The sequence below is a fragment of the Pogona vitticeps genome, chromosome 4, assembly GCF_051106095.1.
Source record: "Pogona vitticeps strain Pit_001003342236 chromosome 4, PviZW2.1, whole genome shotgun sequence".
Lineage (NCBI taxonomy): Eukaryota > Metazoa > Chordata > Lepidosauria > Squamata > Agamidae > Pogona > Pogona vitticeps.
The window spans coordinates 214,103,707-214,116,794 of NC_135786.1; the positions used below are offsets into that span (position 1 = coordinate 214,103,707).

The following is a 13,088-nucleotide window of genomic DNA, read 5'->3' on the forward strand; positions in this document are numbered from 1 at the left end:
GTCTAGAATGGCTTGAAATAAGGTTGGAGTGCATCAGACAATGGGACTAAGAGTAAAAATCCTGTTTAAAAAAACCCAACATTTTTTTCCAAACAAGGCAGGAAGGTATATTGTATTCTATTTTCATTTGAGACAAATAACTTGTCAACAGTGGTTTGAGATTCAGATACTCTGAGGAACACCTTGTTCTTTCTGCATACCCTCAGGTGCTTTGTTCATAATTTGAGACCTTCATTTAGATTCCTTCGCTATCTGAAGCATGATGGATAGATAGCAAATAAGAGCAGGGCTTTTTTGGTGGTAGCCTCTATCTGAAGAACTTCTTTCAGCTGAGATCAGACAAAAGTCACCTTGTACACCTCAATCCCAGCATATACTATTTTAAGCCTCTGTGCTAAGGCACTTACATTGAGAAAATATCTCTTCTGTTGATATTCCAACATTATCCTCATTGAACATCATCTTATTTTTAGCCTTATGGAATAAGACTACTTTTGCTACTTGCTAAACTATTTCTCCCAATCCCAATCCCAAAGAAGGGCAGTGCCAAAGAATGCTCCAACTACCGTACAATTGCCCTAATTTCACAGGCTAGCAAGGCTATGCTCAAAATCCTACAAGGTAGGCTTCAGCAGTATGTGGACCGAGAACTCCCAGAAGTACAAGCTGGATTTTGAAGGGGCAGAGGAACTAGAGACCAATTCACTAACATCTGCTGGATTATGAGAAAGTCAAAGAGTTCCAGAAAAACATCTACTTCGGCTTCATTGAATACACAAAAGCTTTTGACTGTGTTGACCACAAAAACTATGGCAAGTTCTTAAAGAAATGGGAGTGCCTGACCACTTATCTATCTCCTGAGAAATATATATGTGAAAGGCAGGACTGGATGAATCCCAAGAAGGAATTAAGATTGCCAGAAGAAATATCAACAACCTCAGATATGCAGATGATAGCACTCGGATGGCAGAAAGTGCAGAGGAATTAAAGAGCCTCTCATTGAGGGTGAAAGAGGAGAGTGCAAAAAATTGTCTGAAGCTCAACATCAAAAAAACTAAGATCATGGGCACTGGTCCCATCACCTCCTGGCAAACAGAAGGGGAAGATATGGAGGCAGTGACAGATTTTACTTTCTTGGGCTCCATGATCACTGCAAATGGTGACAGCAGCCAAGAAAGTAAAAGACGCCTGCTTCTTGGGATGAAAGCAATGACAAACCTAGACAGCATCTTAAAAAGCAGAAACATCACCTTGCTGACAAAGGTCCGCATAGTCAAAGCTACGATTTTTCCAATAATGATGTATGGAAGTGAGAGCGGGGCCATAAAGAAGGCAGACTGCAGAAGAATTGATGCTTTTGAATTGTGGTGCTGGAGGAGACTCTTGAGAGTCCCCTGGACTGCAAAGAGAACAAACCTATCCATTTTGAAGGAAATCAACCCTGAGTGCTCACTGGAAGGACAGATCCTGAAGCTAAGGGTTCAATACTTTGGTCATCTCATGAGAAGAGAAGACTCCCTGGAAAAGACCCTGATGTTGGGAAAGTGTGAAGGCAAGAGGAGAAGGGGATGACAGAGGATGAGATGTACGGACAGTGTCATCGAAACTACCAACATGAATTTGACCCAACTCTGGGAGGCAGTGGAAGACAGAAGGGCCTGGCATGCTCTGGTCCAGGGGGTCACGAAGAGTCAGACATGACTAAACAACCACAAACTATTTTGGCTGTTCTTGAAACTGGCTGAATCACCATTATGGTTTTTCTCACACATTATTTCATGATTTGCTGTTGTGGACTGTGTTGTGTTCCTTCTTTGAAAAAGCCCAGATATAATCTTTTTAAATAAAGTAATAAAATAATACTTAGCATGGCAAAGCACTTGACAGACGGGATCTTCTTTAGTAGTTCCCTGACCAGACACGAACTAGCATCCTTGCTTCAAGAGTATCAACAATGTTTGCAAGATATAATTTAAAACGTTCTGCGCTTGGGTTGGCGACTTATTTTCAGAGTCCACCGAAAAGGAAACCGAAATCGCCGGACTGCACCGAGAACACCAAAATTCTGTCACCACAGAACTCTTCTCTACTCTGTTCTTCAAAGCGGAGTCACTCTGGAATTGTTTCCTCTCATCACGGTCTCTCCCACCAGCACCACCAGTGACCAGCCTTTACAAACTGGAGGACGGACGGGGCAGCGCGACTCCTCAGACGTCTCCTCCCTTCTCCTCAATCGAGCGCTCGGCGCCCTCTCGGGGATGGGCCTGGGAGGTGACTGCGTCCCCGGCTCTCCCTTCCTTCCTTCTCGCTACGGAGGGCCTCTGCCTTCGCACGGTGCGGCTTTTTGCTCTTCGGCACTCTGGAGGCTCCTTCGGCGCTGGAGAGTCTGCCGCCGCCGCCGCCGCCGCTCCTGCAGTTGCTGCACCTCGGAAAGGAGAAGGAACGCCTGCGCAAGCAGGTAAGAGGCGGTTTAATTTTTTTGGCGCCAGCCCTTCGACCTGAGGCAGAATCCTAAACTCAGGGCTTTGCGCGCGTCCGGCAGGGGGGAGATTTTTCTCCTGTCATTCCTTCTTTTCTTCCCCCTAGCTCCTCTCCTTGTGAAGCAGCACTTAAAATTGCTGCCTCTGACAGGCGTTCTCTGGCACTTGGTCCTTGGAAGTCAGATCCTAAAACTGAATTCCGACCTGAAGTGTGAGGGGAAAAAGTTTTATTGACAGGGTCCTCAGTCTGCTTGTGCTTAAAAAATAAAGCTCCCTGGTTTCTTTAAAACGAGGTAGCCGGTAGCAAGCCTCCTAACTCTTTCTTTAAAACGATTGCAACCTCTTTCTATTGTTAAAACCAAACCTTCCCTAGAGACATGACGTGGGGGTTGGCATTAGTTTGGGGTAGTAAAGCTCAGTAGTCAGGAGCAGAGTTTGAAGTAGTATCCAGCTATGGATGACACAAGGTCGAGGAAATGAATGGGCTGGCTGTAAATATTGGGAATTAAGAGAGTGTCCACTTTGCTTTCATCCTGAGGTTTTTGTACACACATTTTCTTGTCCTTTTTTCAGCATCCGCTCAAGACATTTTTCTGCCTGAGGCAGACCACCATTCTCCCTCCCCAATCAAGGTGCAAAGTACCCAAAGCTGCTCAAATATCTTGGCACCTGGGCAGAAAATCCTACAGGTTCCTTGTCCCTCCTTGAGAGTATAAATACTATAATTCTAAAATACCCAAAGCAAAATCATTGCTCTTCTTTGATTTCCTAAATGTGACTGAGGCAGCTGTTTCATTTACTGAGTCGTATGTAGGGCTCCTGAACTTAAGGTATTCATTGTCCCTTTGAACAGTTAGTTTACCGTGTATTTATGCAACTCCACTTCTTTTCGGGAAAAAGCAGACGGCATCATACGTTGTATTATCCAGTAATGGGGCATAGTTAGTGACAGGGCTCAGCTGCCATCACCGGCAATCAGCTTTGGAACATATGAAGTATGAAAAGAGGAAAGTAGCCTTGAGCAAACAACACTAAATTTCCTGTGTGGTACGTGCAGTGCTGTCTCCAAAGTAATACTCAAAACTCACATCTGGACCTCTTAATGGAGGCAGATCCAAGTAGAAATGTTGCACTGGGAATTAAACGTTCATGTAACTTTCCAGGGCTTTGTCTGTGGACACTACACAACAGAAATCTAAGATACTGTTTAAAGATACTTCTAGGAAAAGGGAGATTACAGTTTCTATGTAGTGTTCCCACACACAGGAATTTTTGAAAGTATTATCTATCTGCTTCAGTGCTGTTGGCTTGCAGTTACTGCATCAATAGTAGTCTCAGTCCATAAACTCCAGAAATAACATTTATTCCATGGAGGAAACAGATAACCTTACTCTGACAACTCTGTAGTAATATTAATCTTATACTGTACAGTTTGTGGATTCTCTGATGTGTGTCACAGCATTAATTCAGACAATATGTGAATCTGTCCGAAGAAGCAGGCTGCAGAACAGTGGAATATAACTTGCTATCAAGACAGTTAATGTTGTCGTTACAAAAGCCATTGTTGGTAAATCGAGTTTTCCTACATTCAGTGGAAATTCTGCAGAGTTGACCAAACTGTGGGACTGCATTTTATAGCTCACTATATGGTTTCATGGTTCCCTTTAGTATGCTGGCAAGTTATCATTTATAGAGATCATAGTGGCTTCAGATGTAATTTAAGTGGAATATAACTTTTTGGGTTTTGATATGACTTTACAGTTGGCATGCAACGTTACAATTTTGTTTGTGAATGAAAAGTTTTTCAGACTTGTCTTTTAAGCAGGGAAAAAGTACACCTATCATTTGAATGTTGGGGCTCTAAACATTTCTTATCAAAGAAGTGCTCTTACCATTCAGTTGTATGTGATGCAGAAAACTCTTATTTTGCCTCAGGTGTTAACTGAAGGCTCTTCTAGATGGATAGGATCAGTTGTGAATGCCTCCTTGTAGCAGGGTTAGGATCCCAGCCTGCTTAAAAGAGGCAGTAGTAAGACCATTGTTGAAAAGCCCTCCTTGGATCCCACAGTATTAATATTGCAGGGTTAGGATCCCACAGTCCTTAATATTGCATTCTTGGGCAAAGTGTTAGAATGGGATGAGATGGACTATCTAGATTAATTTAAATCTGGCTTCTGGCCTAGCTATGGGACAGAGACTTCTTTGGTCACCTTAGTGGATCACCTGTACTGGGAATTGGTCAGAGGAAGTGTGACTTTGTTGGTTCTGTTGGACCTCTCAGCATCTTGGTATCCATGGTATCCTTCTGGGTATCCATCTCTAGGAGATGTCCAGAGTTTTGAGATTCAGTGTCACCAATATGTGGATGACACCAAACTCTGTTTTACCTTTCCATGTAAATCCAATGAAGCTGATTGGTTCTAGATCAATGTCTAGTGTCAGTAATGGATTCAATGAGGGTCAGTAAACTGAAACTTAATCTCAACAAGGGAGAGGTGCTCCTGGTCAGTCGAAAGGCAGATCAAGGAATAGGGATGCAGCCTGTGCTGGAGTTGCACTTCCTCTGAAAACACAGGGGTGCAGCTTGAGTGTGCTCCTGGGTTCATCTCTGAGCTTGGATGCCCAGATTTTAGTGGTGACCAGGAATGCATTTACATGGTTAAAACTAATATACCAGCTGCACCCATTCCTAGAAAGGTCTGATCCGGCCACATTGACACATGTCTTAGTTATGGGCTGAATTACTGTAACATGCTTCGTGGGGCTGCCATGGGGCTACCTAATGTAAGTGTTAAAAAACTTCAGCAGGTCCAAAACACTGCAGCCAAAAACCCTGCTATAGCATCTCCACTGGCTGCAGATGGCTGACCAAGCACAATTCAAAGTGCTAGCTTTAACCTATGAAGCCCAAAATGGCTTGGGTTCTAGCTATCTCAAGGACCACATCTCCCTTTATGAATGTGCCCAGGTATTAAAATCATCAGTGCAGACCTTTCTCTCAGTCCCACCACCCTCACACGTGGCTCTGGTAGGGACATGGGAGAGGGGCTTCTCTATCATTGCTTCCAGACTTTGGAAACCCCTCCCATGGGAGGCCAGCCTGGCCCCGTCTTTGTTGTCCTTCCACAAGCAGGCAAAGACCTTTCTCTCCAGGCAGGCTTTCTCTTAGTGACTGGATAAGAGGGTTTTTTAAACTGGATGGTTTGTATTTTTGTTGTTTTGAAATCTGTTTTAGTAATGTTTTATCTAAGATTTTTAATATAATGTTTATTTAATTCTTTTTAAATACAGTATTTATATAACTTACCATTTTCAGCTTTCAGATATTTTATTTTTTTAATGATGTGTAAGCTGCCTTTTCCCGCCAACCTAGCGGCTCGAAAGCATGCAAATGCGAGTAGATAAATAGGGACCACCTCGGTGGGAAGGTAAACAGCGTTCCGTGTCTAAATCACACTGGCCATGTGACCACGGAAAGATTGTCTTCGGACAAATGCTGGCTCTATGGCTTGAAGAGTGGGATGAGCGCCGCCCCCTAGAGTCGGACACGACTGGACAAAAATTGTCAAGGGGAACCTTTACCTTTACCTAAGCTGCCTTTTGTCCTCCTTTAAGGAAAAAGACAGGGTAAAAATCCTTTAAGTAAATAAAAAAATGGGGCAAATGTACTCCTTTAATTCCTGCCATTAAACCCTAATTTTAATGGTAGCCCTCTTCTTGACATCCCAGTAACATTAATTTTGTCATGATATATACAGATTTAAAGAGTTTGCCCACCCACAGGTTCATGTATGCACGCCCACATGCACACAAACATGCACAATTCTTGATTTGTTTTCTCCCACTCTATGACACTTCTCTTCCAACTCTGAAGGTTGCCTCTCTTTTTTGGCTGAAATCTTGTTGCTTAGTGTACAGTAATAAGTTGCATAGGAACTTACAGAAGAGTTGACTCACTAAATCCAAATTGATTTCATGGGCTTACTCTCGTTGTGACTTACAATGCTAAGGAACAGGATTTCAGCCTTTGTCATGTTTTATTTTAAAAGGCTACTAGTCTCTTCATTGAAGATTAGTGTGATGGTGGTTTAGTGCCATGACACATCCCCCATCTATAAAATGGGAATGAAGCTTCTTTGTAGATGCTGTATGGCCAAGAGAGAGGTGGCACAGCAGTAGTAGTGCCTGGAAGCTGGAGATGGTATGGAGTTTATAGCCTGAGTTCCAGTTGCCAATGGAGACTTCAGGGGACTCACTACTGCCAGTCTGTATGCAGAGGTGATATTCCAAAGCACCTACACAATAGGAGACAACAAGAAGGTGCTGTTTGTAAGTTCCCTAGGATCTTTATGGCTTTTTTGTTCTCAAACAGTTTGGTCACAACTACCAGTACATCCAGATGAATCACAAGCACAGGTGACAAAAATGGGAATTGAACAAGATTGTGACTGCCACAGTAATTTTATTTATTTATTTATTTATTTATTTATTTATTTATTTATTTATTTATTTATTTATTTATTTATTTATTTATTTATTTATTGGATTTTTACCCCGCCCCTCTAGACCATGTCTACTCATGTCTAATCAGAACCTCTGTTATTAAGCACTCCCTTTGGATAGCATCTGTGACATCAAGGAGAGAAAGTAACACTTCTCATTCTTCTCTTATTTTCATGTAATATTCTTACAACTGCAGAGCTGGAAAGGGCCACTGAGTCCAGACTGTCTCAAGGATAGACAGAAAACTATAGCCTGAAGGCAAATGATACAGTTGACCACATGTGTGCTTGTAAAAGCGCATCCCGTTCTTGGCATTATTTCTATGTTTATCCGTTTGCATTTCTCGAGCAGGACAAAGGTTTCTGATTTCACAGTATAATGATCCATGAAAATATATAAATAAAATACATTGTATCAGTTCACAGGAAGGAAACAAACAAATCAATATGGCAGAGGTAAGCCGGTTGCTGTACAAATATAAAAGCTAAGACAGAGAATACAGTTGTGCCCCGCTTTACGATTACCCCGTTTAATGACGAATCCGCTTGACGGTGAGGTTTTTGTGATCACTTTTGCGATCGCAAAATGATGGTTTGAATGGGGTTTTCCCACATTGTGATGATCGGTTCCCTGCTTCGGGAACCGATTTTCGCTTTACGATGATCAAAAACAGCTGATCATCGGGTTTCAAAATGGCTGCCGGCTGAAGAAAATGACCCCCTGCTGTGCTTAGGAATGGATTCCTCGCTGCACAGGCATGGAAAATGGCCGCCCCTATGGAGGATCTTCGCTGGACGGTGAGTTTTCAGCCCATAGGAACGCATTGAACGGGTTTAAGTGCATTTCAGTGGGCTTTTTTATTTCGCTTTACGATGTTTTCGCTCCACAGCGATTTCGCTGGAATGAATTAACGTCGTTAAGCGAGGCACCACTGTAATTGAGTTGGAAGGGGCCTATAAAGCCATCAAGTCCAACCCCCTATTCAATGAAGGAATCCAAATCAAATCAGGTCTGACAGATGGTTGATCAATTTTCACTTGAATGTCTCCAGCATTGGAGCACTCACCACTTCTTGGTTCCACTGTCATACTGCTCTAACAGTTAGGATGTTTTTCCTGATATTCAGCGGAAATCTCACTTCCTGTATCTTGAGCCCATTGTTATGTGCCCTGCACTCTGAAATGATTGAGAATAGATCCTGCCCCTCCTTGTATGCCAGTCTTTCAAGTATTTGAAAAGTACTATCATAAATCCCTTCAGTCTTCTTTTTTCAAGGCTAAACATGTACATTTTTTCAGTCTTCCTGTTCCCTGATTATCCTTGTTGTCCTCCTTTGAACTTGTTCCCGTTTGTTTGTATCCTTCTTGAAGTGTAGTGTCCAGAACTGTATACATTACTCAATATGGGGCCTAACCAATGCTGAATAGACAGAGACTAGTACTTCATAATGTTAATGCAGCCTAAAATAACAGTTAATGCAGCCTAAAATAACATTAGCGTTTTTTGTAGCCACGTTACACTATTGGCTCATATTCAGCTTGTCTTCCAAGGTATTAGCTGTTCCACCCAATTTTGTGCCATCCTCAAATCTGGCAAGTATTCCTGGAACTCCCTCATTCAATTTATAAAAATGTTGAAGAGCACTGAGTCCAGGACAGCCTTGTTGTACCCACTTGTTACCGCCTCTCAATTTGAGAAGGAGCCATTGATAAGCACTCTCTGAGTACGATTCTGTACGAATCATGAGAAGTACTGGTGTAAAATCCTTGCTCAGATACAGTGCTCCTTGTCAGAATATGCAAATAACTTATTGTAAGGCTAATATGTCACATATTTCTACTGTGAAGAATAAGCATCCTCAGAAGAAATGTGGGACACAAAAAAGTCAAACTACTGAAACTGCATTTTGAAAATGGATTTACAACCTTAAAATCCTCTGCAAATATAGTTTGTTTATGTTGGAGTTTTATTTGCAATCTCGCATGCTGTCTGTAGTACATGTCTGGGAGGGACTTTTCTGGACTGGGTTCATTATCTATTTATCCAGCATGAACCAATAGTCCCTTCCAGCCTCTGTATTCAAAACAAGCCCCGCCTTTCTGCTGAACTATCTTTCCTTCTCTTCAGTCTGTTGGTAGTACAGTGGGGTCTTGACTTGAGAACTTAATCCGTATTGGAAGGCAGTTCTCAAGTCAAAAAGTCTGTAAGTCAAGTCTCCATTGACCTACAGTGCATTGAAAACCAATTAATCTCGTAACAGGCCGTTTTTGTTCCATTTTGGTTTTTTTCTGGTCTGTAAGTCAATTCTCAGGCTGCAAGTCAAACCTAAATTTTGCAGCCAGAGAAGTCTGTAACTCAAAAAGTCTGTAAGTCAAGCCATCTGTAAGTTAAGGGTCCACTGTAGTAGCTTTTCTGTTTGCTGTTGATCTTTTCAGTTGGTTGCTAAGTATGTGTGCAGTAAAGAAAGCAGCATACACAAGTCTGTAGTTTCAAGCAACTAAGAAAATGTTTTTTACTCTTTCTGCTACAAATCTCTCAGAGTGGGTTATTAAGTGCTAGTTAATGACAAAGGTGTGGACTCTCTCGAACTTGTAGCTATTCTCCTCTGTGAGACCGTACTTCTGCTGCATAGCAAAAAAATAATTTTTCCAGAAATTCAAAACTCTGCAACAGTATACACTTTGTTTGCATTCACAAAAAAGCAAAGTAAATGCTTACTATATTTCTGGAAGTGATTGCTTGATGGGAAAAATCATTCATTTTCTTGTTGTTATAGCGTTCATCCCAGATTGTCTTGCTCCACTCGTTCTGTTTCCTGAGAAATGAAGAAAATGATCTCTTGCTTCCTTTTACTTCTTGGGCTTTTTGCTGTCTCAGCCAGAGACAGACATATTCCAGGGACACTTAGGAATCAAAGAGATGATGCTCAATTATTAGGTAAGTTGCAGTAAGTTTTTACTTAGTGAGTTGCAGTGCATTTTTCTCAGGCTAAAAAGAACTGTGTACAATTTAGGAACCTTCGTAAGTACAATTGTGCTGTAATTTCAAAGAAAAAAGCAACCATTTCTATTAGTAGATAGTTGAAAATTAAGGAACTAAAATTCCATGCAGCCTTTACATTTGAAGTGTAGTATAATTTTTTTAAAGGGACTAGAGACAGGATTTATATGAAATATATTAGGACAAAACTGGATATCACATTCATATACCTGTGACATTATTATACCTGCCCTTTTTAAACAGGAAAAGAAAATGAATCTGGAGGGTCATATGGGACTGGACAATTGATGAAGGAACAGTTTGGATCAGGAAAACAGAAGGAAGGAAAATTGTTACGCCTTTGTTCTGTGTTTGCAGTCACTTATTCCCTTCCAGAAGTGTTTTTTATCATTTAAAAAGGCTTATCAGGGTAATGTTACATGCATCTCCTGTGCATTGTCCAGTTTTGCATACAGATTGAAACATACTGGGAAAATACTATTGAGTGAGACTATACTACTGTACAGTATTTGAATTGCCTGCTACAGGCTTAACTAGGTGCCCTCGCACATCTTCTTGTTTCCACTGCTTATCAGTTTGTTGAATTATCAATAGATGATAAGGCTCTAAATAGAAAAATTTAGCCATGTAGTCTCAATTATTATTTCAGTTTGTGCTGCTTAATGTGGCTCTATTTGATAGAAATGTGAATAAATCTCAGTGAAAGAAAACTGTTTCCTGTTCCTTTCCCATTTGAATCAATTAATTTTAAGTCAAAGCTGAAATTGTGAACCTGTTTAAGTAATGCAAGAATTTTTCATTTCCATATGACATTTGCAAGTGTTTAAACACTGGCCGTGGCTTGGCCTTTTCATGTATACACTATCTTATTTCTAGGAACTTATTTAGCTAATCATGGAACATAAACAATTATCAGCTTTGGCATTCTAACAGTCCTGGGGGAAGTAAAAATTACAGATGCTTGCCCTATGACTATTGGTGTTCCAAATTAATTAGTTCATAGGAAAGCTGGTGCCAACAATTGTTACCAGCCATGACGATGGCTCTACACAGACCTAGTTCATGAATGGGAGTGCAGTGGGAGGACATGCATATAGTTTTAAATGTGAAGCCAAGAACAGATCTTATCATTCTTTCCCTTTCTGGCCGTTTCTAAACAACTGGAAAACATACACACAAAGTTGTGCATTCAAAACTGGGTTTCACACTGATTGAAAACCTGTTGCACAGTTCCACGTGCTCAACAGTGAAAACAAAGATGATTTTGAGGGCACACATGACTTGTAAACAAAGTGACAAATGGACATGCAGTCAAACAACCTCAAAGGAAACCTTAATTTTTTGTTGCTGCCACTGTTGCTCATGTGGAAATGTGCAGTAGGATTTCAACCACTGTGTTGTGAAAGTATGGGTCAGCTACTCTTTTTCTGTGCTTTTTGAGTACTCCACATGGAACAAGGGTATATCATAATATGACCACGTTCTGTCCATAGCAAAATCTGATTATATAACTACTGGAAAGCTTAGGTGGAAGATATGGTTGGTTTAAAAGTCCATGGCAAATGAAATATAAAAAACAGGAGCTTTCTTTGGGAAAAGGGATAAGATAGAACAACACATGGGGGAAGGAGATGTAACTGTGCTAACACAGCATAAGAGACAGTTGGATAGGTGTAAAGAATTGGTTTGCTAAGGGAATAAAAAAGAAGCTTTTATTGATAGTGAACTGATACAGCAAAACAATATCTATGGCCCTATATAGGAAGTAGATGGTGAATGGTTCCTTGTGTTCTCCTGACTCATATGCTAAGACAGTTCTTCAGAGACTTCTGCTAGTTTCCAAGTTTTTCTTCTTCCATCCAGTGGCCATAGTGATGCCATGATTGTCAATAAAGGCTAGAAGCTCCTGTCGGGTAGAAGAAGCCTGTGGCAGTTATCTGTGGAAAATATACAGTATTGGCAATGTGGTTTCTATTTACATGTAGCTGAGGAGAACAAAAACTAGCCTGAAAGATTTAAAGGAAAATCATAACCCCAAATCATGGGCAGTTCATGAGCTGTTGTTTTTTGACCTTTTGAAATGTTTCAACTACATCTGAATCAACACAGAGAATTCCAGCCTGAGGCAGGGTTGGAAGAAAAAAAAATGAAATGGATTCAACTTTTCAGATTCAAGGCCAGACTCTCTAATTTGTGCCGAACTCCAGAGGTGACTTTAACAAAGTTTGGTCATTCATCTATATTTTAATGTAATTCCCCTTTCTTTGACTTCATTTCTATAAATATCTGTTGCACGTTAGCTGTGTATGATTACTGAGCCATAATTATTATTATTTTGTTTTCCTATAGATAAAAAAGAAAGAAAGAATTAGTCACAGCAGTGCAATAATAATAGGCTAATGCCAGCATTTCTGCATTGCATTAAGAAAAGAATGCCATTTTTGCTCATTTTGGCCTAAGTTCAGCAACCTCTGAATCTGAAAAACTTAGCAATCTTTCTGTTCTTCTACGTGAGCAATACAGCAGCCTCCAAATTAATATATTCCTTACAGTTACTTCATAGACCACAAACCGCCTACTGTTCTGTGCCCATAAACCTCACTGGGTTTTGAGGAAACCTACTGAAAATTGGAGCAGTTTCACTGCAAGTTGCAGAGAAAACACAAGCAAAATTTATGTAACTTGCAGAAATGTGAGCTAATATCTTTCAGCAATATGACTGCAATAAAACATGAGCAAAATAATGTAAACTTTCATTCATTTTACATCTCTTCAAACAATATACTGTATGTTGCCGTGCTATTACTTTAGTGATGGAGTAATAACTTCCAAAAATGCAGTCTATAGATAGGTATTGGTGATATCTGGACTGTATTTTACATCTTAGTTATACTAGTTCATAATATTGCTTTCTAGTTATATACCCCAATATACTAAACATTTTAGTAAATTTAAAATATATTCAAAATACTGAGTGATGAATTGTATGTGGATCGTATAGTTTTTGATGATTCTTAGTTTCTGCTTCTATTTGAAATGAATGCACTCATTTTGGTCAACTCAAATTAATTAAGGGGACAGGTTGTTTCATATGTTGCTGTGTGT

The 13,088-nt window shown here is 40.5% G+C and overlaps 1 protein-coding gene across 7 annotated transcripts in view; it reads left to right on the forward strand.

Moving 5' to 3' along the window:
• Nucleotides 1-2,317: 2,317 nt before the first annotated feature.
• The window catches only part of MATN2 (matrilin 2), a 72,167-nt gene continuing 61,396 nt past the window's right edge, over nucleotides 2,318-13,088 (forward strand). For all 7 annotated transcript variants that reach the window (XM_072999164.2, XM_078393606.1, XM_072999165.2 and 4 more), the window contains exons 1-2: nucleotides 2,318-2,458; nucleotides 9,760-9,920. In XM_072999164.2, the coding sequence (XP_072855265.2) occupies nucleotides 9,806-9,920 (115 nt within the window). In that variant the 5' untranslated portion in view covers nucleotides 2,318-2,458; nucleotides 9,760-9,805. The remainder of the gene's footprint in view (nucleotides 2,459-9,759; nucleotides 9,921-13,088) is intronic.